Source organism: Carica papaya, chromosome 8 (assembly GCF_054855325.1).
Source record: "Carica papaya isolate Zhongbai chromosome 8, ASM5485532v1, whole genome shotgun sequence".
NCBI classification, from domain to species: domain Eukaryota; kingdom Viridiplantae; phylum Streptophyta; class Magnoliopsida; order Brassicales; family Caricaceae; genus Carica; species Carica papaya.
In genome coordinates, this window is record NC_142316.1 from 23,466,368 (window position 1) to 23,490,174 (window position 23,807).

The 23,807-nt window shown below is 35.5% G+C and overlaps 3 protein-coding genes across 5 annotated transcripts; 2 read left to right on the plus strand and 1 right to left on the minus strand.

Annotated features, from left to right (window-relative positions):
* Positions 1-11,160: 11,160 nt before the first annotated feature.
* LOC110820977 (serine/threonine-protein kinase WNK8-like) lies at positions 11,161-14,779 on the minus strand. Its single transcript, XM_022050622.2, has 4 exons — positions 14,071-14,779; positions 12,635-13,007; positions 12,189-12,557; positions 11,161-12,105 (listed from the first exon to the last, which is right to left on the minus strand). Exons 2-4 carry the CDS (start codon positions 12,731-12,733, stop codon positions 12,070-12,072), a joined length of 504 nt encoding a protein of 167 aa, XP_021906314.1. The 5' UTR covers positions 12,734-13,007; positions 14,071-14,779; the 3' UTR covers positions 11,161-12,069.
* A 74-nt stretch (positions 14,780-14,853) lies between these two features.
* Positions 14,854-19,399, plus strand: LOC110820891 (uncharacterized). Its single transcript, XM_088208986.1, has 3 exons — positions 14,854-15,175; positions 15,269-15,696; positions 18,794-19,399. The coding sequence occupies exons 1-3, from the start codon at positions 15,011-15,013 to the stop codon at positions 19,227-19,229; spliced, it is 1,029 nt and encodes a 342-aa protein (XP_088065112.1). The 5' UTR covers positions 14,854-15,010; the 3' UTR covers positions 19,230-19,399.
* On the plus strand, positions 19,126-22,054 carry LOC110825162 (myb family transcription factor PHL5-like). 3 transcript variants are annotated; one of them, XM_088208989.1, is made up of 8 exons: positions 19,214-19,266; positions 20,242-20,305; positions 20,460-20,580; positions 20,705-20,781; positions 20,910-20,949; positions 21,049-21,106; positions 21,195-21,264; positions 21,417-22,054. In XM_088208989.1, the coding sequence occupies exons 3-8, from the start codon at positions 20,475-20,477 to the stop codon at positions 21,843-21,845; spliced, it is 780 nt and encodes a 259-aa protein (XP_088065115.1). In that variant the 5' UTR covers positions 19,214-19,266; positions 20,242-20,305; positions 20,460-20,474; the 3' UTR covers positions 21,846-22,054. The 3 variants fall into 3 exon arrangements, with proteins under 3 accessions (XP_088065113.1, XP_088065115.1, XP_088065114.1); XM_088208988.1 differs by having other exon boundaries at positions 19,215-19,266; positions 20,455-20,580; XM_088208987.1 differs by lacking the exon at positions 20,242-20,305 and having other exon boundaries at positions 19,126-19,266; positions 20,455-20,580.
* The last annotated feature ends 1,753 nt before the right edge of the window (positions 22,055-23,807 follow it).

Consider the following 23,807-nt stretch of genomic DNA (forward strand, 5'->3'; position numbering starts at 1 on the left):
GACCAGTTTATTGATACCTTCCTCAAGAGCTTCTTTCCCGTGTATGTTTAGAAGAAAAAAGAAGAAGAATTTCAGAACTTATGACAGAGGCATGATTGTGAGCTAGTATGTCTCCAAGTTCATTCAGTAGTCTAGATTTACTCACAGGTCATAGCTACAGCAAACAAAAAGACCTAGAAGATTCTTAAGAGTTTAGGGGCCTACATTTTTAACCAAGTGACCATGATGAGATCAAACACCTATGCTAAAGCCCTCGAGCATGCCCAATTGGCCAAGGAACTTCTTGTCGCCCGTTATCGACACATTCATAATATCATAGCACATCACCAGCATAAAAGGAAGTAGATCGACTAGGTCATGTTGACAAGCGACCCAAAACAGCTCTTATCATAGTTATTGCCCCACCTCCATCTTCTGGTAATCCTTCTCAGCCTACTCAGGCATGCTAACACTATGGTCAAAGCTATGGTAACCGATCCTGTTATAAATTGAACAACATCTACTACGAGTGCAGGAGTACACAATATTTTATAAAAGATTATCCCCATAAGCCTAAAGATGTTGTTAGACCCATTGTTAGAGGATGGGTCTTCCACCTCAACAAGGTTGGTGCTGGGTGACGTCAATTATCATTTAGGATATGTTTTCTATTCATAATTATATTACTTGTGTTTTGATTGATACTGGTGTCACCCACTCTTTTGTATCTCCTGAATTTGTTAAGAATTTAACAATTGAGTTTGAACTCTTAGGACAAAGCTTAGTTGTAGAGACACCGTCTAAGGACTTCTAGAAGCCCATGTAGTGTATAGGGCTTGTAAGATGGAAGTTTCGGGTAAAGAATTAACCGTAGACTATATACTCCTACATTTTCCTAGTTTTGATATGATTTTAGGCATGAACTGCCTAGAGATTTATAGTGCCATTATCGACTGTTATGATAAAACTATAACCTAAAAAGAAACAATCTTAAAACCAAGATAAACGAAAAATTTTGTTTTGTTTAAACATACATTTTTACAAATAAAATTAAATGTTTTAAATTAACTATGTTTGACATTTCTCAAGCTTATATGCATGATGAAAAATAAAATAAAATAATATTACTTATCTTTCTAAAGTCTTGGTGTTTAGGCAAATGGATTATGAAAACTCAATACAGAAAATTCCAATCGTTTGAGACTTTTCGAATGTTTTTCCTGAGGAGCTTCTAGGTCTGCCACCTAGGCAAGAGATCAAATTTTCTATCGACCTAATTCTAGGAACACAACCCATCTCCAAAGCCATTTATCAGATGGAACGAACGGAACTTCAAGAGTTGGGTGGTCAGATTAAAACACTGAGAGAAAAGAGGTTTACCAGACCAAGTAATTCTCCATAGGGTGCTCTAGTCTTGTTTGCCAAGAAAAAGGATGGGACCCTCTAGTTGTGTACTGATTGCAGGGAACTCAACTAGATGACAATCAAGAAAGAGTATCCATTGCTCCGCATTGACGACCTGTTTGATCAGCTACAGAGTGCATCAGTTTTCTCCAATATTAATCTTAAGTCGCACTATTACCAGTTGAGAGTTAGAGCTGAAGACATTCCCAAGATGATGTTTCGCTGTAAGTATGACCACTTTGAATATAGAGTCATACCCTTCGGGTTAACCAATACTCTTGCAATATTTATGTATCTTATGAACCAAATTTTCAAGTCTGCACTGGGTCAATACGTCATTGTATTCCAAGAACCATTAAGAGTATGTTGTCCACTGCTCAAGTCCTGATAACTCTTACATGACACAAGTTGTATGCTAAGTTCAGTAAGTAGTCTTTCTAGTTGGAGTGGATCTCATTCCTTAGTCATATTGTTTCTAGTGGTGGTGTTTCTATGGATCTCTTGAAGGTCGAGACAATGATTAATTAGAGTCAACCAACCAATGTTACTGAATTATGTAGCTTTTTAGGCTTGGCGGGATATTATTATTGCTTTTTTGAAGACTTTTCCCGTATTGCTGACCAGTGCCCCGATGTTGATTCTCCCTGACAATACCAGTCAATTTTAGATTTACTGTGTAACACCTGAATAAAAATAAAGATTTTATTTATTTATTTTTATTCTTATTTATTTATTTGAATTTTTTTATTTAATTTAATTTAATTTAAATTAATGAAAATAAAAATAATAATAATGATAAAATTGGGTAAAAATATAATTTGGATTTAATTGAAATTGATTTTGGAAAAAAGGGGTGAAAATTTGGATTATGGGGGTGTTTTTGAAAAGAAAATCGGAAACCAGAGGTCAAAATGCAATTTAGAAAAGTTGTACCACGTCAACAGCCACGTCAGCAGCCCCGGCCAACCAGAATGCGCCACGTGGTAAGGCAACGCTGACAAGGGAACGGACCATTTGGGCAATCCGCGTGCGCGCGATCGGACGGCCCAGATTAAACGTGCGCACGAATGGCCCAGATTCAATCAAGCACAGACGGTCCAGATTGCATCGCGATGAACGACCCAGATTTAATCCCAATAAAATTGAGATCGAACGGTCCAGATTCAATCTTGATCGACGATCAAGATTAAAAGGCAAAGGGTATAAATACCCCACCCACACCTGACCAAAGAAACCCTAGCTGCCAGTGCTCGCCGGAGAAGAAGAACCAGACGCCGGAGGAGCCGGCCGCCGCTACCCACCGCCGCACCGGGGAAGTTTTTGACCACCGATCGAGGTAATTTTTCTCCCCCTTACTCATTTTTCGACGCTGAGTCCGCCTATGGCCAAACCGGAGCCAAACCATCGGCCAAACGGCCGGAAAACCCAGCGGCGCCGTCGCGCCCCTACTCGATTTTTGCCTCCGATGAGGCTCTTTCCGGCCTCTGTTTGATGCAAATTTTATACCACTGTGATCATCGTTCTTTTCTCTACAGGTTGATCGGAGCCAAACATCAAAACGCGACTCACGCCGGAGGAGCCGTCGCACCCGAGAGCACCGCCACCGGTAAGTTTCAGTTTTTCGTGATTTTTCGGCCCACCGAGGGCCCTAGGGTTGTTCTATCGCAGGGACCGATGCAAGCATGGCCGAATTCGGCCGAAAACGGTCAACCCGATGTGAATCGCCGCCGCTTGCGGCGGCGCCGTCGCCGAAGCACGGCGGAACCGCCGTGCCGGAATTGCGATATTGGCCGAAAGGGGCCCTAGGTCTAATTTGGGATTTTTTGGGACACGTGCAGATACTAGTAGTGCGTTTCAGTTCCCCGGAAAAAATTCAGGAAAAATTAGGGACAGCCTGTAGGCGCACTGTAGAGCCGTATTCAGACCCCGAAACAAGTAAGGACCCCTCACCCTATTTCCTATCACGGTATTAAAGCTAAATAAATAATTAAATTGTACTGTGTGACTTTATAAATGTATAATTAATTAAGGTTACCAATGGAGCCCGAGTTTGATACAGTGTTGGTCTGTTATTGTTTGATTTAATTGCCAATATTAAATGCAGTATGATGTTTGATGTAATTACGTTATGGTCTCGTATGTATGGATCATGGTTTCTTTTATTATAGGTTGCATGATAATGAATCCGATGCTGTGTTGTCTTGTTTGGTGTCCATTACTGGTTTACATGTTGTGTGTGCTTGGATGATTGAAACCAAGAAAAAAGGCAAAAAGATTATGTGAATTGATAAGTGAATAATGTGGACAGCCCGACTAGATATCTTGGGAGATGGTGGACGGACCGGGTCCGTAGGGAACTCTACCGAGAACGTGGTCTCTCATACCGGACGAGGTATGGAGACCTTATGTGTTTTGGCGCCCATACCGGACGGGGTACGGGGACGGCCCGTTTCACCCTCATACCGGACGGGGTATTGAGGTTCATGGTTTTGGTGCCCATACCGGACGGGGTATGGGGACGGCTCTGAAATCAGGTTATAAATGTTAAGGGTTCACGGATAGCGGGACCCCTATGGATCCCCATGGATACTAGTAGGCTGGTAAATGAGGAAAATGGGTTGTTTAATGATTGAAATACAAAAGTGTGGTAAGTGTTATGTTATATAATTCATATGATTTCATGATGATGATAATGTTATTGCTTTCATATGTTGTTTTATAGATCTCACCGAGGTAAGTGGACAGTAAAGGTTTTTATGTTAATAAACGAATTTATTATAAATTATGCTCCATTGGTCTTTTTTGTGTTTTCTACCCACCTTTACCTCCGTGCCGGTGAGATAGTGTGATGTCTTTACTGGGCTGGTGTAGCTCATTTCTTATTTAACCATTTCAGATCAGGAAGACATTGTTCCCGAGCCCGTTCCGTAGGAAGACGGCGAAGGGGACGCCTAAAGACTCTGTAGTTATATTTATAGTTCTTATTTTCGAATATCTCTCTTTTAGTTAGTTTGTTCTTTTATATTTTAAGCACGTTTTTAGTTTTTGTGTAAGGAATGTTAATCAAAATTTTTATTACGCTTCCGCATTTGACATTCTTAATACACATATTTCATTCTAAATTTTCGGGGCCATTACATACTGTGATACGTCTCATATTGGTCTGAGATACGTGCTGATGTAACATGGTCGGATAGTAGCTTATGGGTCCACGAAGTTAAAGCCGCATAAACGAAATTACCCCAATCACAATCTTGAACTTGTTGCCATAGTCTTCGTTCTTAAGATATGACGTCACTATTTGTGTAGATTTTAGGAGAAAAAATAATAATTTTATTTCTCTTCGTTTAGGGTATTACATTTAGTGTATTTATAGAACTTCCAAACTATTAATAAGAAAATTATTTATTTTGATAAAATTCTTATTATAAAATTTTTTTATTATAATAAAATATTTATTATAGTAAATAATAACAAAGTATCTTATTCAACAATTTGTATGGTCAAACTTTTGAGATCTACATTAATCACAAAAAATTGAATTACTTATTCTCTCAGAAGAAACTCAATACGAGACAGAAATGTTTGATGAATCTTTTGAATGACTACGACTGCAAGATCCTATACAACCTAGATAAAGATAATGTAGCCGCGAATGCCCTTAATAGAAAAAACTCAGTCTTATTAGCATAGATGATGGTTTTTAGCTGGAGAATGCTTGAAATGATTCAAGGTCTCCAATTGAACCATTATAGCAAGGGCAGGTACCTTGCCCAAATTCGGATCCAGCCCACTCTCATTTAGAGAATCTGGAAAGCCCAATTTATGAATCCCAAGATTTTGAAACAAACAGATAAGTTTGCATAAGAGGAATCTCACGATTTCAGAATGTTCGACGATGGAATCTTCACATTTCGAGATTGATTATGGGTGCCTAATGACTCAGAGCTCAGGTTGGATGTTCTGAAGGAAGCTCACATATCCAAATTGTCTATCCATCCAAGAAACACAAAGATGTATTAGAATTTGCAGTGTATTATTTAATGGCCATGTATGAAGAAAGATATAATTGATTTTATCTCCATATGTCTCACTTACCAACAAGTCAAGGCAAAAAAAATCAGAGACTCAATGGTCTCCTGCAATGTCTCCATATCCCGGTGTATAAATGAGAGCACATGACTATGAACCTTATCGTGGGATTACCAAAGACTAGTTCATATCACAATACTATTTGGATTATTGTTGATAAATTAACCAAATCAGCTCACTTTCTTGCAGTCAATACTACTTATTCAACCAACAAGTTGGCTAGGTTGTATATCGAGGAGATTGTCAGGCTCCATGACATTCCAGATTCTTTGGTATCCGACAGGGATCCTTGTTTCACTTCTTAATTTTGGGAAAGTTTCCAAAAAGCTCTTGGCTCTAATCTTTACTTCAGCATTGTATACCATCAATAAATTAATGGCCAGTCAGAACAAGCCATTCAGACGTTAGAGGACAGGTTACAAACCCGTGTACTGGATTTCTGTGGCAGTTGGGACCAGTATCTACCCCTAATGGAATTCGCTTACAACAATAAATATCACTCCAATATTAGTACAACTCCATATGAAGTCTTCTATGGTAAGTCATGTCAATCCCCTACTTGTTGGAATGAAGTTGGAAAGAGATGTCTCCCGGGAACATATCTCATTAAAGAGACGATAGACAATGTTGCCACCATCCGTAAGAATCTTACACTACTTAGAGTCGACAAAAGAGCTATGCTAACAATCGGAGGAAGGATTTAGAATTTCTTACTAGTGATTTTATTTTCTTCAAGGTCTTTCCGTATAAGGGAAACATGCGGTATAGGAAGAGAAAAAAATTGAATCCTCGTTTTGTAGGACCCTTCGAGGTATTAGAGCGTGTTGGCCCTGTAGCTTATCATATTGTTTTGTCACCCAAGTTCATGGGTGTACACGATGTCTTTCATTCTTCTAACATCATTCTGCATCAACGATTTATAGTTCATTCAACCATGTCCTACGTAGAGTATCATGTCGAGATCCTTGATCGAGAGGAAAAGGTATTGAGGAATAAAAGAATTCTTATGGTCATTCTCCTGAAGAGGCTACGTGAGATCTTGAATATGAAATACGAAATAAGTGGCCCGATCTATTTTAATTTCCAAATTTAGAGGACCAAATTTTTGTGAAGGGAAGTGTGACACCCCTAAACTTTTTATATATCGAATGTAACCTTTTATTGTGTTTTAAATTTCTAATTTGGCATTTACAATATTAAAAGCGTTTTAACATCAGATGTTTTATTTTGTTTTATTTTGATTTTAAATTTAGCATTCTAAAATTTAAATTCGGCATAATTAAAAATTATTATTTTAAAATAAAAAAAGAAAAAAAATATGAAAAATGGACATGCGAACACAAACACGCGAGCCCGCGCGCTACATACGCGTACATCCCATCGCCGCGCGCCTGTAGCATACGAGGAATAGTGTGCGCGCATATAGTGCACGTCCCATTGCTTTGCGCTTGCAGCGCACGTGGAACAATGCGGGCGCCTATAATGCACGCCCCATCGTTATGCACTTGCAGCGCACGCGGGAGAGTGCGTATGCTTGAAATGCATGTCCCATCACCAAGCACCTGCAGCGCAAGCGAAACAATGCACGCACCTACAGTGCACGTCCCATCGCAGATGGACAATGTCTGCTGCTATCTACTGACGTCTGCTTGCTGCATGTCTTGCCTATACGCAGCGCCTACCTGGGTGCCATGCATGCCATAAGGCAATGACCAATTAACAACTCAATCGATCAATAACCATTGACCATTGCATGTGATCCATTGGATCACATGCAATCCACTTGGCTATTTAAAGCCCATTTTTCCTCTCCTCTCCTCTATTGCTTCATTTTCCTTCTTCTTCTTCACTTAGCCGACAAAGAGAGAGAGAGAGATTAGGGAGATATAGTAGCTTAAGAGAGAGACGAAACCAAGGAGACTTGAGAAAGTTTCCTTCTTCGCATGGTAAATTTTTTACTTTTCTTCTTGATTTTCATTATTTACTAAGACTTCCAAGAACTCACCCTTAAGCTCTTCATTTCCTTAAATTTTTACAAATTCTTCTAAAAATCCACGGGTTATAGAGCAACCTTCCTTCTCCTTCAAACAGCAAGTAACTTCATTTTGGGAACCTGAAAGTTTGAAAGTTTATGTAAGGGTCTTGGTATTTTCATGTACTCTCTTATTATGTTTTTTGAATTTGAAAACGTTTAAAGGCAATGAAATTCATGATATTTTGGATTGATTTCATGCATGCAATGAGTATTGTTTTAAAAATCATATTTTTTCGAGTGTTTGATTGAATTTGAGTGTTTTGTCTCTGTACCATGTGTGGATATGAATTTGTATATTTAAATCGAGTTATAAAAATGATAGAAAATTATTTTGAACGTAAAAATGAGTTTAAAAATGGTTTCAAGCACCAAGGTGTCGAACGGGTTGTGAGTTATGGCTATGCCATGACTGTATTCGCACAGTACGCCATGTACGCAGGTTGGGCCCTCTGCCTCACCATTGGGCAAGGGCCGAGAGGGTTACCAAATTGGGCCTTGACCCAAGAAGGTAATCCGATGTCCCAATCCGAGTATGTGGGCCCTCGTCGGGTCAGGTTGAGGTACGGACCCCCATCAGGTCTGGGTTAGTTTTAGTGGACCCCTGATCAGGTCCTGTTTAGTTCAATGGACCTTCATCAGGTTTGGGTCAGGTTGATAGGCCTCAATGAGCTGAGTTTGGTTAATGGACCCCCACCAGGTTTGGTTTAAGTGTGTGGGGCCCCTATCAAGCCGAGTTAGTTAATGGACTCCTTTTAGGTTGGATTTTGGTTGATGGACCCTTCTCGAGTTTGGGTTGTTTAGTGAGCTTGGGTTTAATTCTGGTTCAATGAGAGGATTTAGTAAGTCAGCGTGATTAGAAAACGGGTAGGTATTAAAACCAAGGACGAACCCAATAGGCCAAACTAAATGTTCTGAACTGTGAATTTGACTGTAACTTTATAACTGTTGTGAATTTGACTGTGACTTTAGAACCGTTAAGAAAAGTGAAAACATTGAAATCTGTTTGATCGTTATCACTAAGGGATAACTGAATATGACTGAAATCGACTGTTGGTGAATCACTCCCTATAAATAATACTGGTGTTTCCTTTAACTAGAGTGGTTCGCGATTGATTGTAGGGATCACAGTGGTGAAGTACAATCATGGTCATAAGTTTTTTCACCACATATTGAACTGAATTATTTTCATTCACAATGGTAGTTGGGGGATCGTCTCTACCCTCTGCTGATATAAGTTAAAACAGTTTCGCACAAAAATCTGTAAATTCCATAACTGAATCGAATCGTTTGACTATCTAGTTAAAATTGTTGATTGATTAACTATGCTTAGATTATTTACTGAATTGAATATGTTTCTCATTGTTCCACTTTTATTGCTTATGTCTGAGATTGACATTTCAAAATATATTTTGACCAATTTAAAGTATAGTGTTTTCAAAGGTATTTTAAATAAACCTATTATGTGACGTTCCCTAACTGTAAGTTCACTGATTTTAAAGGTAACAACACGTTTTGAAAAAGAAAACTGTTGAAACTTTAGTAGTGTAGTTTAAATGCTATTTCCGTTACTGAGTTTTATAGAACTCATCCCAATCCATTTTCTACCAAACGATGTGGAAAGTGAAGAATCGCCCCCGAGCTGCCTTTTGAAGCTTGTTTAGATCCATTTGCGGATCTATAGTGGACATTTGAGTGCATATAGATGATGTACTCTCATGAAAAATTAATTTATAATGAAAGAAATGGCTAGATCAAGCGTTGTATATATTTTGTTAGCGAATTTCTTGGCTTTAGATGTCTTTGAACATCAAATTTTTGTAAGAGATGACTTTTTTTCTGCTGTATAATTCTTTTATGCACTCATATTTGTTCTACTATTGGACACCTTTACCCACCGATGTCGTTCTCTATTAGCATATACGATTGAGTTAAAGTAACTTAATTTAAAAATGCTTTTATTCTGGTTATCAAACTCACTGACTCACTGGAGCATGATTCACTGGAGCATGAAAAGAGGCATGTACTAATCTAGTTCTAGTTTCTCGCATTGAGAATCTTGAAACCATTAAGCGTCTGTAATCTCAAAAGATAAAAAATAAAAAAGAAAAAAAAAAGGATTTCACCAAATCTCCTTGGATCATCGAGAAAAAACATGAAATGAACTACAATCAATAACAAAAATGAAATTGCAGCTAATACAATAATTTCTCTTTACCAAATTGAAAGAGTCAAAACAAATTGTTCAAAAAGTTCTAGAAAAAAATACCATGAGATTTTTCAAATGATGACCAACAACATCCTCATCTCCGAAATGGATTATAGTGCGGTCAATACTGGCATGGGCAAAGAGAGAAGAAACTTCAATTACTGGCAAGGGCTTGAAGGAAGGAGAAAACAAAGAGAGAAAATTCATGAGCCCTCTCCATAGCTGTAATGAACTCGCCTCTTCCCCATTATCTCCGCCATTTCTTGCTTCACAGCAAAGGCACGAATTTCATTAGACGATTATCATTGAACATTAACCTGCGAAATCTGTCTTAGTACTCAGTATCTCTTTTATCAGTTTAGGTATTATGTTGGAGAAGGTGCTTCTAGAGTAGCAGTGCTACCTTATACTTTGTTTGGACGAATTTTGTGGTAGATAATTAATGTACGGTAATGTATAATAATTGCACAAGATAGTAATGACAAAGTTATGCTATATTTGAGAAGATTGTGTATTCATGTATAGTAATGACAACTGTTTTGTTTGGATTGATAACATGGTATAGTAGTATATTAAGTCAAATTATTAATTTATCCTTATGTAATATTAAATAATAAAAAAAAGAAAAAAAAAAACTCATTTAACTTGTGACTCAGTTATTTAACTTGCAAAATTATCTAAATTGTAATTTTAAAGAATTTTTTTTTCTTAAAATAGCTAAAAAAAATTTACTATAAAAAATAAAATTTTAATTTTTTTATAATTTATATAAAAACTTATTTTAAAATTAGAATTTTTTATTTATAATTATAAACTGAAAAAAAAAATTAAAAATTATCTATTGTATAATATTTATTATTATTATTTCTATAAATTAAATAAAATAAATAAATAAATTTTATTAATAACAATTCTCAATTTTGATAAATTTTCATAAAAAAACAAACTTCAAAACTGTAACCGGGCTACCTACTGGCCTAAAAGAGATACAGCGGCAAGAATGTCCAGTTGTGAGCCAAGCTTCTCCTCTGAACTTTTTTGTTTCTGGGTATCTACTAGGCTGTAGGCACGAGCTGTTCTTTTCCTCTTCTACTTTTTTGTAATTGAAATTGGTTCGTTTAGACCTTATAAACAATTAGATAAGTCAATTTGTTTCACAATTAGATTTCTTTTCTCACTTATTGAAGGTGAAATTACAAAAACATAATCTAGGGTCAGACAAAATTTTTATCTCATTTGTATTGTATTCGCACTCTATAAAATTGAAATTCGAATTTAATATAACAACTTACTTTAGTAATTGTAAATTTGAATTTATATTTTATTATTCAAAGATAACATTTGGTTAAGATGTGTAAATTTGATACAATGAAAAAAAAGAAAAAATTATTGCAGTTAATTATTTCAATTGAAAAAAGAATGATTAATATGAAACAAATACATGGAATTATAAACAGATCGAATATATATAGCAGCTTCAACTCTTAACAGTGGGGGAAAAAAGATCAAAATGAATGTTGAAATGAAAACCAGAAAACTAAAACACACCTCTGCTCAAAATGACTCCTCCTGTGATGAAGTCTTTAGGCGAACAAAATGAGAACCAACTAAAAAAAAAAGCAAAATTGCAAACAAAAAGCAACTACTCATGCCAAAAACCTCCTTCTAGGATTTATTCTTTGGCATTTTCAATTGTCTTCTTCCCTCATTCTCACCAGTTCTTGGAACCACCGGTGATACTGAGCATCAATGGCATCAAGCTCCAACTTCAGCTCATCATATTGATCTTTGTCTGCCAGGAAAGAGAGCAGATGCTTGATAAGCTCAAATCTTTTGACATCCCAGAGCATGAGTCAATAAAAGATATTTCGGAGGTCTTTGAGGATTCCATAAACAGTCTGGATTCAACAATGTTGATATCATCTCTCCTCTGTTCATGCCATTCATTGTGATCATAAACCCCAAAATCTGAGCTGAAATCATTTGTGCCAGAGCACAAGTGCAACTTATCATAACTCTGATCATGGGATTCCATAACCTTGGTGTTGATGCTATCAACAGTGACATCAAATTCAGCAGATATATCTGAATTTGCAGCAGATTTGTTAGTTTCTTGATTTTTCATAATGTCCACATCTGGGAGCACATGCTGCCTGCTGACCACAATTTGAGAAAATTTCCCTGATTCATAAGAACTATTTGGTTGCCTTGACGTACTTCCAAATGAAGAGTTCCAACCTGCACAAGCTTCACTATCAAGTCATCGATTAACTCAGCTATGAAAGTCACATCTTCGTGTGATAAATCAAGTTGCTCAACCGTTTCCTCAACTATGACACTGCAGCATCTGAATCTAGATAAAAAGTAAAATGGACAGTACTTGCCTGACCTGTAGGAGAAACAACTCCAATTATAGATCATTCATCAATAAATGCAAAAAGACTTGAATTTTCATAATGCAGATTTACTTACCACAACGATCAGCAATCCACAAGGTAAAGAAATTGTATCACCATCATCCTTTTCCCCTCTTAGTCTGAACTCATTGCTTGTACTGGACCTCTGACATTCATGGGTTGGAAACAGATTACTCCCTTCGTCACTTTTCACACTGAAACTAACCGAAAGCTTCTTCAAGTTAGGATCTATGTCCATAAGAATAGGTTCTGACCCTGGCAAATGCACAGAAGAAGGCTCTTTTGGAATTTCAGTTGCAAGGAATGGATCCTTCAAGAGTTCTATAGTAGGCAATCTCATTGATGCTGGAACAAAACATTTCTCTATAAATTCGGGATCCTTCACTTTGCCAAGGGATAGAGGCTTGATACCCGGCAAGAGTACCTACACAATAATGTAAGATCTCAAGGTTTAATATGATATTAATTAAAGACCAACATTTGAGAATTTGATGATATTACCAATAACACTGCTGCATGACAATTGCTAATCCGAAATCTCCAATGGGAACACTGATTTAGGATGTTTGGGTAATAACCTCTTCTATTCGAAGCAAACATTAATTTAAGAAACTACGGGCAGAGGGTTTCTTAATTGAAAGCAAAAACTGCATCAGCTTGACGTTTATCAAATTCTTTCTATAGTTGTTTGGGAGAGAGCCTGTAGTGATCAAGCCCATCATTATATTTAACAGGCTTTAAAGCCTCCAGATCTCCACCAATGAGCCAATTTCCAGATGGGGTAATAACCTCTTCAACATATGGCAATCCTGGTGCAGTTGTTCCCCATGTTCTGGCAATTCTTTCTTCCCTGTTATGCTTGTATATTTCAATGCTGAAATAAAATCAGAGCATAGAAAATTGCAAAAATGACTTAAACTGAATGTAGTATTTAGTGAAGATTTAAATGTTCATTTACATCTTATAAAAGAAAACAAGAAAATAAAACGTAAATGGAGAAAACTTTCAAAAATAAAACCAATCGTTATCAAGGGCATAGTGTCCTCAAACCAAAAATTGTACTTTCAACACCCAAAAATACTTCCATGGAGTGGGAAGAAGAATTATTAGCCCATGTGAAGAAAGTAGAACGAAAGAAAAGAATGGATGTTCCCATCCTTTCATTTATTTGGGTACAAGACAAAAACTAGTAAAAAATACTTCTCCTAATTTTTTATCTTTGCTACTAATTCTTTATTTTACTAGTAGACATTATTGACTATTTTCCAATAACTAATCATTCCCTTTACAATGAAATCAAACCAAAACTATATATATATATATATATATCCTTCTCTTTCCTATAATTTTTCAATTTGTTATCCAAATTGTCTTCCATTTGCTTCATTATTCCTATTTGAAATGCATTTTGATTCAAATTTACCTCTTTATATTGTATTTACATTCCTATTCCACGAAATTGAAATTTTAAGCAAACTGTTTTCTATAATTGTTGATGTTCATATTTTCCAGAAAAATTAACCTCACTTGTCTAGAATCCGCCATGAGTAACTATCCACTGCTTCCTCCCTACACTCCCAAATAATATATCAATTCAACTAAACTCCAACTGTACAACAACACTCAGACACCAGACAAAAAAATGAAAAACCAGAAATTAGGAAGTCAAATAGATGCTCCAACCGTTACATTCAAGTTCGTCAAAACCTAGCTAAATGGCATGTACATTGTACCCATCAAATTGTTTTTTTCTTTTTCTTCTTCTTCTTCTCCTATTTTCCTTCCAATACAAAGGAACAACATTATACACCCCTTCCATTCACAATCAAATTAATTTGCACAAAACATGGCAAGTGTTTACTACATCGAAAAAAAAAAACACAAAAACACTTATAAGCTATACAACATTAAAACAATGGACATGAGGAAAAACTTACCTCCGTAGAGTACCAATCAAATCTCCTTCAGGCCCGACCAGCGCAACATTCATGGACGATCCAATTCACTCCTTAATAGCCAAAACGATTGGTAGCGACATATTCACAATATTCCCATTTTCATCCTCATGCAATTAAAATGCAAACTCTGCAAATACTCATTTTCCCTCATGAACCCTCTCAACGGATTGGCCCATCCCTCGCTGATCACATGTACCCATTCAACGTCGATCTTAGAAAGCCTCAGTTTCGGTAATGACTCGGCCTCAAGCGTCTTGGAAGTCCTCTCACTCTCTGGAACCACCAGATCCACCACGACAGCACCATCTGGGTCGATTAATGAACTCTTAACCACCATAGGAGAAGAAGAAGAAGGAGAAGCTTGCATTCTAGGTTTACAGACTAAATGAAGTAATTGGTTTTTGTGGCAAACGTGGTTTGTTCTCTTTAACAAAGATGGAGACGATCGCAACAAGCAGAAGCAGAATATGGAAGCGGAAGAAGCAAAAGCAGATGAGAAGAGGACAATGGAAGCTGCAGTGAAAAAGAAGAATTGGGGTAGAAGAAAAACAAAATTTGAGTTACCGTTGCCTCCACAAAAACCATTTCCCCTCATTTTCTCTCCTTCCAAACAAGACAAAATAAATACTGTCTGATAAACGGCTTCTCTTTCTTATGGGCCTCTTAAGCTTAATCCAAACCCAATTTTTTTTCTGGGCTTGGGTTGATCTAATTGAGATTGTTTTATTTTATTTTATTTTATTTATTTATTTGGGGCAAAGACGATCTTGGTTTTATTCTATCGCTCTTCCAACACTGACCAGTGTGGCGGTTAGCTCTGGCGGAGCTGAGAGGTGGATCTTCCATTGAAGAGCTTTGAAGGGAATACAAGTTCGAAGAATTCTTAAAAAAAAATTAAACAATTTTAAGAGTCTGAGTTATGGGGATTGATTATTACAAAGTTCTGCTGGTTGACCGGTCTGCCAAAGATGATGATTTGAAGAAAGCGTATCGTAAACTGGCAATGAAGTGGCATCCGGATAAAAACCCTAACAACAAGAAGGAAGCCGAAGCCAAATTCAAGCAAATCTCCGAGGCTTACGACGTAAAATGGGAATCTTTCCCTTCTAATCCCAAGTTTGCTCCCTGCATTACCTGTATCTTTCTCAAACTTTAATCTTTCTTGGGTTAATTACAGGTACTGAGTGATCCACAGAAACGAGCGGTGTATGACCAGTACGGTGAAGAGGGACTGAAGGGAAATATGCCGCCTCCAGGAGCCGGTGGGTTCTCAGGGTTCTCGGGCGGGCCGGAGGGAGGCTCGACCACGTTCAGGTTCAATCCGAGAAGCGCCGACGACATTTTCTCAGAGTTTTTCGGGTTTACGAGCCCTTTCGGAGGGATGGGAGATATGGGCGGGTTACGGGCCAGTGCGTCGGGGCTTCCTAGGGGTATGTTCGGGGATGATATTTTTGCCTCATTTCGGTCTGCAGCCGGAGAAGGGTCTGGCGGAATACCTCGAAAGGCTGCGGCTATAGAACGGACATTGACATGCAGTTTGGAGGATTTGTATAAGGGAACTACTAAGAAGATGAAGATTTCAAGGGACGTGACTGATGCCAGTGGGTAAGCTGCTTATCAGACTGGTTTTAGTTTATTAGATTTTTGCAAAAATGATCTTTTTGTTTGCTTTCTTAGGTTTTTATTCTTGGTATATACATTAGTTTGATTTCCTTCTTCCATGCAATTTTCTGAGTATTTTATCAATCCAAGCGTTAATGATATGAAGGAATTGATCTAGATTTGGAGTTATATCTAATGACTGATTTGAATACAATAGCTTGAAAAGTTGAAGATTGTCAATGAAACTTACCCAGTTCTTTACCTTCTTTTGTAGAACAGTGTTCTTGATGATTAGGTGATAATTACACTCAAAGCTGAACTAAAGGAATTAGTTTTACTATTTATGTCCTCAAACTTCTCTCATGAATGAGCCTTTTAAGACATAAATCTTCACTATTTATAACCTAATTTACTTCTGTACATGTGAGTAGGATAACAAGATTAACATATGATACTTGAAAAACATGAAACTTAGCATTTAATACTCTAACACGATCTTGCTAGGTCTGATATTCATTGGAATTGGCAAGCTATATTTTTGTGATCGACATGATGTTTGTTTTTGGTGTATTTGTCTTTTGTTGTTCATTGATTTCGAATCCTCTATTTGGATGATTCAAGGATGGCTTCTTATTCTCAACCACGGTATTTCTTTCATTCTTTCTTAATGATACTTTTCTTTTCTATTAAAACAAAAATACTTAAACATGGCCAATATGTGATTTAACATATTTAATGCATGGCCATAAGTCGAGGAATGGCTTCTGCTCTGGTATCACTTATATAATTTGTTGAAACTGATCTTTTTCCAAAAGTTTAAACTAATGACAAAAGGCTCAACTTTACTAGTTATGTTCTAATAATTGTTTTTTTTTCTTTTTTAAATTATATTTCCTAAAATGATTCTTCTCAGAAAAAAAAGAAAAAATTTCTAGAATGATATCTCTTGTGAATAACTTGTCATAAATATTGGGATCCTATTAGGATCAAACCTAACATGACTCAGTCAATAGTTAAGATATTGTTAGGGATCCTAAACACCAAAAGAATAATAATAATAATAATAATTCAGAATTAGTTATTTCTATTTCAAGTATTTAGGGGCGTTTTTATGTGTTTATGAATATTTAGTAGGTTTTATGTGGGCTGTACATACGGGAATAAATTTTGTCGATTAGTTGCTAGAGTTGACCAAGTCCCTGAAGATAGGATTAGGCAGTTGTGGAAGTTATTCAGAAGCGGTGTAGAAATTTTTGTAGACAAGTTTTAGCAGTTTCTGGACAGTTTTGCCAGTAACAGTTTTCTGCACCCAGAATAGAAACTCTTTCTGTAATTTCTGCTGTATAAGTTCCCATTTCTAATCTATGAAAGGTATGGAAGGGGATTATTAAAGGTGTTGAGCACATATTTACTCAAGAGATTGTAGAGTTCTCTCTTAACGAGCCTTAATTTACTTCAAGATAGGTGAAGGTAGGAAAAGTCAAAAACACTGAAAAATTTCTGAAGATTTATCATAACAGAGATGTATGGCAACACCGTCTCCATGGGACTTAACCATTGAAAGATATACCTGCAGTAACCTGACTGCTTGGTGTCCTCACTTCAATCCAAACTTATGATGGCATGTCAGTTGTTCATGTATTTTCAGTAAACTAAAAAATGTAAGGACCATCAGACCCCAAGATATACAACTTTTCCTCCTGCATTCTCTTTTCCTTAATGTTGCCTTTTCTTATAATTGGTCCCGATAATCTCTTGCAGTTTAGTTATTTCAAAAAAAAAAAAAAAAATCTCTGGCAGTTTAGTAATTTTCTTACCCTGGAACATTGTTTTTAAATTTTTTAACTTTATGATTGAAACATCAGATAAATATAGTATTTATTTCTGTTGGAGTTTTATACAGTTAGCATGGGAACTTAGGCTGTCATGATGTAGGATAGCCAAGGGTGAGCTGTTAAGTTCAATAAAGAGAACTAGATGATTGAGAAAAAGATAGAAGAAAAATACACCCTAAGCTGTCTTCAGAGAGGTTTTTGTTTCTCTAAGAAAATATTAGAATTCATATTATTTGATATTTTATGCTTACACAGGATTTGCATATTTATAGAGTGTGCAACTAATAAAATGGAACAGAAATACAATCCATAACTTCTGGTAAGTTATGGACCTTCTTACACATTCAAATAGGAAACCTCTCTAAAGTAGGAAAACCCAATGTTAATAGGGAAGCAAAGTAACAACAATAGAATAAAATTTTGGGGAAAACTTAAAAATCATAGAAATACCAGTTCTCTTTGGAGATCCTAATATTCCTGCATCTCAGCTCAAGTAGGGAAATGGTGGTCCTCCCTGATCTTTTTTTTCAGGTCTGCTAGTGTAGTTTACTTCTTGTACATATATGCCAATGCATCCTTAATTTTTATTGTAGACAAGAAGTCAAAACTGACTGAAATTTTCTAGTTCTTATTTTAGGTGTCATGTTTCTAGATGAATCAAGCAATTAGGATTGAGATATTGGATATATTTATCAAAAATCAGGGAGTGGACATATTTTAGAGGTTGCATTGGAGTCTTCAAACTCCTGCTTTCTTTGGGTTGAGTTTCATATTACAATAAATTTATTGCTTTATATGGAATTGTACCAAATATGCTTGCATCTGGGATTTGCAGACAAAGCCTTTGAATGGGCTGCCGAAGAATCTTGATTGTTGTGTTTGATATTCATAATGTCAGTAGGCACAGAAATCATTGTTCAAATGTTACACATTTCCTTCCTCTTGTTTTCAAGCTAAACCATTTGTATATTAATATTTTTAAATGAGAAAGGACATCTAACTTGGAGGAAGTAACTTTATAGCTGTGGATTATGACATTATTGATAATTGCATGCACTTATTGGTGCATCATCTTGATGCATGTAGGTGACTCTTGAGTTTCTAACAGGGATTATCATGATATTTTTTTGAAGAAATTCTGATGATTGAGACGTGTTGGAAGTGTTTAGAAAATTTTGTTCCTCAAAACTCCTATCCGTGCTTGAATCATTTTTCTGTCTTGGTGTGCGGTGCTATTTTTTTCTTAATGTTTTGCTCTTGTACAGGAGACCCTCCACAGTGGAGGAAATTCTTACCATAGAAATCAAGCCAGGGTGGAAGAAAGGAACAAAAATCACTTTCCCTGAGAAAGGAAATGAACAGCGAGGTGTTATACCTTCAGATCTTGTGTTTATCATCGACGAAAAGCCTCACGCCATGTTCAAGAGGGACGGTAATGACCTTATTGTCACCCAGAAGATATCTCTCGTTGAAGCTCTGACTGGTTACACAGCTCAATTGACAACTCTTGATGGAAGGAACTTAACAATCCCCATCAACAATGTCATTAGCCCCACATATGAAGAAGTTGTTAAAGGGGAGGGGATGCCTATCCCAAAGGAACCTTCCAAAAAGGGAAACTTAAAAGTTAGGTTCAATATAAAGTTTCCTTCCAAGCTAACTGCTGAACAGAAAACTGGTATCAAGCGGTTAATATCATGAAAGGTGGCAGCTTGCGGTACCATATTCTAAAACTCTTGTAAGTTCTTTTTTTTTTTTTTTTTCTTTTTCTTTTTTCTCCCTTGTGAAGGAACTTCCTGTGTCTTTGGATTGGGAATTAATTTCTAGGAATTAAAAATTACTTCCTCTAATCGCATATCACTTTCTCTCTTGTTTTCTGTTGCTCTTTGGACTCTGGAACGTGAATTCTGGTGCGGTATTCCTTTGGTAGCGGAGCATGATCTTGCAGCTGTCATTTTGTTTTCTAATTTTTTTGGCATGGTTATCTAAGATCTTAATATAAGATCTATGGAGTTACTGTTGTGAATGAAAGTTTCCAGATTTGGTGAACCAGTGAACAATCTTTTGAGAGCCAAAATGCAAATTTCTTATGATGAAAATGTTGAGAATCAAACATGAGTTTCTTTTTTCACAAACTACACTGTGCATAAAAAAATTTGCCTGCAATGAGTGAGAAACATTTAAGAGTATGATTTGGAGTTGGTTTCAAAATCATTGAGAATTTATGAGCTAGAGAATAATGCGTTAACGATAACACAGACAAATATTCCTGAAGGAGAATTTTCTAAATGCTTAAATTTCTCAATAAATTTTTGGTTTATGCAGAGAAATTGTACTAAGAAAGCTCATATCAACTCGGGGGTTACTCTGGATACCTTTTTTATATGGAAAGGATATTATCCGGATCGATTATATTTTTGATTTATGCAGAGAAATTGTAATAAGAACACCCTTTTTTATGGAAATGCTATTATCCGGATTGAATAGTATACTGTATTTGGGGGCAAATCAAGTAAACGAAATTCCCGATTTTATCGAAAAAGGAAAAAATGCAATGAACTTTGCGGCATCTTCTTAATTCTTGTTATATAAATTTAATTTACTCCTAAAATAATAATAATAATGTTAATATTCATGATTATTCTTCAGTAAGGGGTTGACTATGGGTTTGGGTAAGTTGACCCAACCTCTTTCCTTTGGTTTCGTTTCTTAGATTTCATCGTCAAGGCAACAGGAAACAGAAACAATGAGTATGAAATCTTGGTTTAATCCGACAGGTAAAGACAATACAAGGCATATCAGTTTCCTAATCTCTTTGTATCTTAGACCTACTCGCCACTTTCCTAGTTTGTTTTCTTTTGTTTCTTGTCTTAGTATTTATTTTGTCCTACCTCTATAATCCCCTGCTCATGCAATGCTTGGGCAGCTTAGTCGCCTGAGCTCAACATGGGATCGAGTCGTTCACGAGGCACAAGCAAAGAACGCTTGCATTGGACACAGGACCTTCATGATCGTTTTGAGGAGGCAGTTAATCAGATTGGAGGTCCTGATCGTAAGTGCATGGATATTTTTTCTTCTTCGATCTTTTGAATTCATCCCACAGATAAATTTCTCAATATGATTAGTCATATTGGCCTTATAGATTATGATTTTATGCAATAAGTTTCTTGTTTCAGGGGCAACACCAAAAGGGATTCTGAATGCTATGGGCATTGAAGGATTAACAATTTACCATGTCAAAAGCCATTTGCAGGTTCTATTTTTCAGTCACTTGCATATACATATGTGTGTGTGTGTGTGTATATATATGCGCATATATGTACAAAATCAATACCAGTGTCCAATAATCTTGTTTAATTTATTTTTGTTTAACTTGTTCAGAAATACAGGATATCGAAATTTGTTCTGGAATCAAGCAGTAGTAAGTATCGTAAACTTTGATTCCGAATTTAAAAATTTAGGAAAGAAAAGTATTCCTCCAAAAGAACTAACTGCTTCTCTTCCCTGATTTCTCTCGCAGAAGGCAAGTTTGAGAGAAGCAATATTTCAGAAATACTACCTAATTTTGGCTCAACCTGGTAAGATACAATATATTCTCTTGCCAAGTTTTTACGATACAGAATATATTTATATATGTATATATGAGGGTTATGTAATCTTTTGCAGTGCTGCTCAGCTTAAAGAAGCCTTAAAAATGCACAAGGAAGCACAAAGGAGATTGAGTGATCAGAATGAGGTGCCTTTTCAAAATATTTTTCTATTTTCTTCTTTTAACTTTTCCAATAAGATGGAATTTTGGTTTTACTCTTTTTCGAAATTCATGTCTTGTTTTTACTTCTACGCCGGATTATTGACTACTACCAGTTTATGTTTCCTTTGGTGTTAAAGATTCATAGGAACTTGAAACTTAAAATAGAGGCACAAGGAAGATTCCTTGGGAGAATAGCGGCGGAGTATCAAAACCGGACAACCTCAAGGAGAACAAGAAAATCTCTCTCTCTTCAATCGACACCCTCACTCTGTGAGGAGTCTGAATCAAACGCAAAAGAAACAGAACGGGATTTGGAGGCTGAAAGAATTGAAATGGAATCTGCAGATCACCGAGAAATAATTCTAGCTCGAAAGAGGCCAAGAGTAGTCGAAGACAATAACAATGTTTTTACGCCACCGCCAACATCTGAAGTAACTAATTCAGACCCCTATAATCAAAACTTGTTTCTTGCTGAAGAAGAAATCTCAAAGCAGTCTGCTAGTGACGTAATCTTTCCCTGGAATATTATCACCTGTCCATCACCATTAATAGCAAGCTATTTTTGAGTTTTGTAGTTTAGTATATACATATATACATATACATAACTATATTTAAATAAAACCATATATACACAAAGCATTCCACCTGTGCTCATGCGATGGTCATGTATAAGTTTGATTGCTGAATGTTTTTTTACATGTTAGTGATTGTTTGGCATTTCCAGCCCATGTGCTGTATTTGATCATATAAACAAATAAATAACCCTGTTGAGTGCCAGCTTTTGTTAAAAATTTTTAAATATCAAGACCCATTTATATTAAAAGTTGAATTTAAAATAATTTGATTTCAAAATTAACTTATTTTTTTTACAAAATTTTATTTCTACTACTGAACGTTTAAAATAAATTTTATTAAAGATTCATTCGCTTAAAAATTCAAAATTGTTTCTAAAATTTGGAAAGTTTATTGTCTTATGTATGACATTAAATGAATTCTTAGGTTATATATTTTTTCAAAGGAAAAAATAAGTTATCCATCTTTTTGGCATGACATGCCTAGGTCATGGCGAGAGAGAACAAGTGAAACGAGCTTTTTTAAGGGTTTTCATTCATAGGAGGAAACATATAAGGGATGAAAAAAGAAAGCGAAGATATTTTTTTTTATTTATAAACTTTTTAATTAATATAAAATTTTTACATCAAATATGTGATTAGGGAAAAAAAAAAAAAAAGGAGCTTATTAATTGAAATTTGAAGAACCTTAAATGATGTAAATATGATGTATGGTAAACTCTAATTTATTTAAGTTTTATCTTGTACATAATTGTTTTAATTTTAAATTTGTACGATAACTCTATTACATGCGTGCTTGGATTTTAATTAAATTGAAAAAGAAATTTGAGGTACCCACTTTTAGTTAAGTGAATGGAGAAAATTTTAACAATATTGCATCTATCATATTTACATGTATAGACAAAATAGTAAATGGGAATAATCACATGTAGGAGTCTTGTTGAGATTGTTGTTTCTTTTATACTTAAAATTTTTTGTGCTTAATTGGGACTTCAAAATAGTGTTAAAAATCTTTGTGCTTAATTGGGATTCCAAACAGTGTTACTTTTATATATTGAGAATTGAGATATAGTTGAACTCATTTTTGTCCATAGTAAAAAAAAAAAAAAACTTTCATTCTATTTTTTTCAAGTATGAAACATTGAGAATTAAGATATTATTGAATCAATAATCTACTTATATATCACTAGGATTGAGTTTGGTACTGAATAGGCATGGACAACCCAAACCTAGATCCAAAACCCTAAAAAAAATTACTTGTAACTATTCGTAATCAACCATTAAAGGCGGTAACTAGGTGGTAAGAAAAATCTCTACAAAAGGGAGAAACCAGGGTTGGTTAGAAGGACGTTAAAAGGATTGATTTCGAACGAGACTATTTGATTATGATTTTAAAAAATTTACTGAAAAGAGAATAGGAGAGTTTAAATCTTTTTTAATTCCGTCAAACGCAACACTCAACATTCTCAATATTTATAAAAAAAAAAAAAAATTATACGGGTGGATTACATATATTCTTTCACTTTTAACGAATGAAAGGTGAATTTGAGCAAATTAAAAACAATCTAAGAATTCTTGTAGAGAGAACCCTTTGATAGCTGTTGGAAGGAGCCCACACTTATTATAAATAAGTATTTTTGTTAAACTTATTATCTTAAATAGTCCTCCCTATCATAACTAAGAGGATAACTTGTTATTTAATTCGATTCTATTTTTTTTTTGTTACAATTTAATTTAAAGACTCATAAAATTATTTTAAAAAATATTTCTTTTTCTTATATTTTTACAGAAAAACATAAGATCTCTACTCGGATAATTTTTTTAAAAGAAAAATTAAGAGATAACAAAAGCATATATTGAACTTAAATAAAGATCTATAATTTATTTTAAAAAATTATTCTTTCATGTTTTTTATACTGCATTGTGTGGTATAAATAAAATAGATAAGTTATTCTT

Excerpts from the sequence above, each read along its gene's own strand:
- LOC110825162 (XM_088208987.1), top strand. The coding sequence starts at position 20,475 with ATGGGATCGAGTCGTTCACGAGGCACAAGCAAAGAACGCTTGCATTGG. Across the intron at positions 20,782-20,909 it reads ATGTCAAAAGCCATTTGCAG|AAATACAGGATATCGAAATT; the intron begins GTTCTATTTTTC and ends TAACTTGTTCAG. Across the intron at positions 20,950-21,048 it reads TGTTCTGGAATCAAGCAGTA|AAGGCAAGTTTGAGAGAAGC; the intron begins GTAAGTATCGTA and ends TTTCTCTCGCAG.
- LOC110820977 (XM_022050622.2), bottom strand. The coding sequence starts at position 12,733 with ATGTTTGCTTCGAATAGAAGAGGTTATTACCCAAACATCCTAAATCAG. Across the intron at positions 12,558-12,634 it reads GTCATGCAGCAGTGTTATTG|GTACTCTTGCCGGGTATCAA; the intron begins GTAATATCATCA and ends ATTATTGTGTAG. Across the intron at positions 12,106-12,188 it reads GTGGATTGCTGATCGTTGTG|GTCAGGCAAGTACTGTCCAT; the intron begins GTAAGTAAATCT and ends TTTCTCCTACAG.
- LOC110820891 (XM_088208986.1), top strand. The coding sequence starts at position 15,011 with ATGGGGATTGATTATTACAAAGTTCTGCTGGTTGACCGGTCTGCCAAA. Across the intron at positions 15,176-15,268 it reads AAATCTCCGAGGCTTACGAC|GTACTGAGTGATCCACAGAA; the intron begins GTAAAATGGGAA and ends GGTTAATTACAG. Across the intron at positions 15,697-18,793 it reads GACGTGACTGATGCCAGTGG|GAGACCCTCCACAGTGGAGG; the intron begins GTAAGCTGCTTA and ends GCTCTTGTACAG.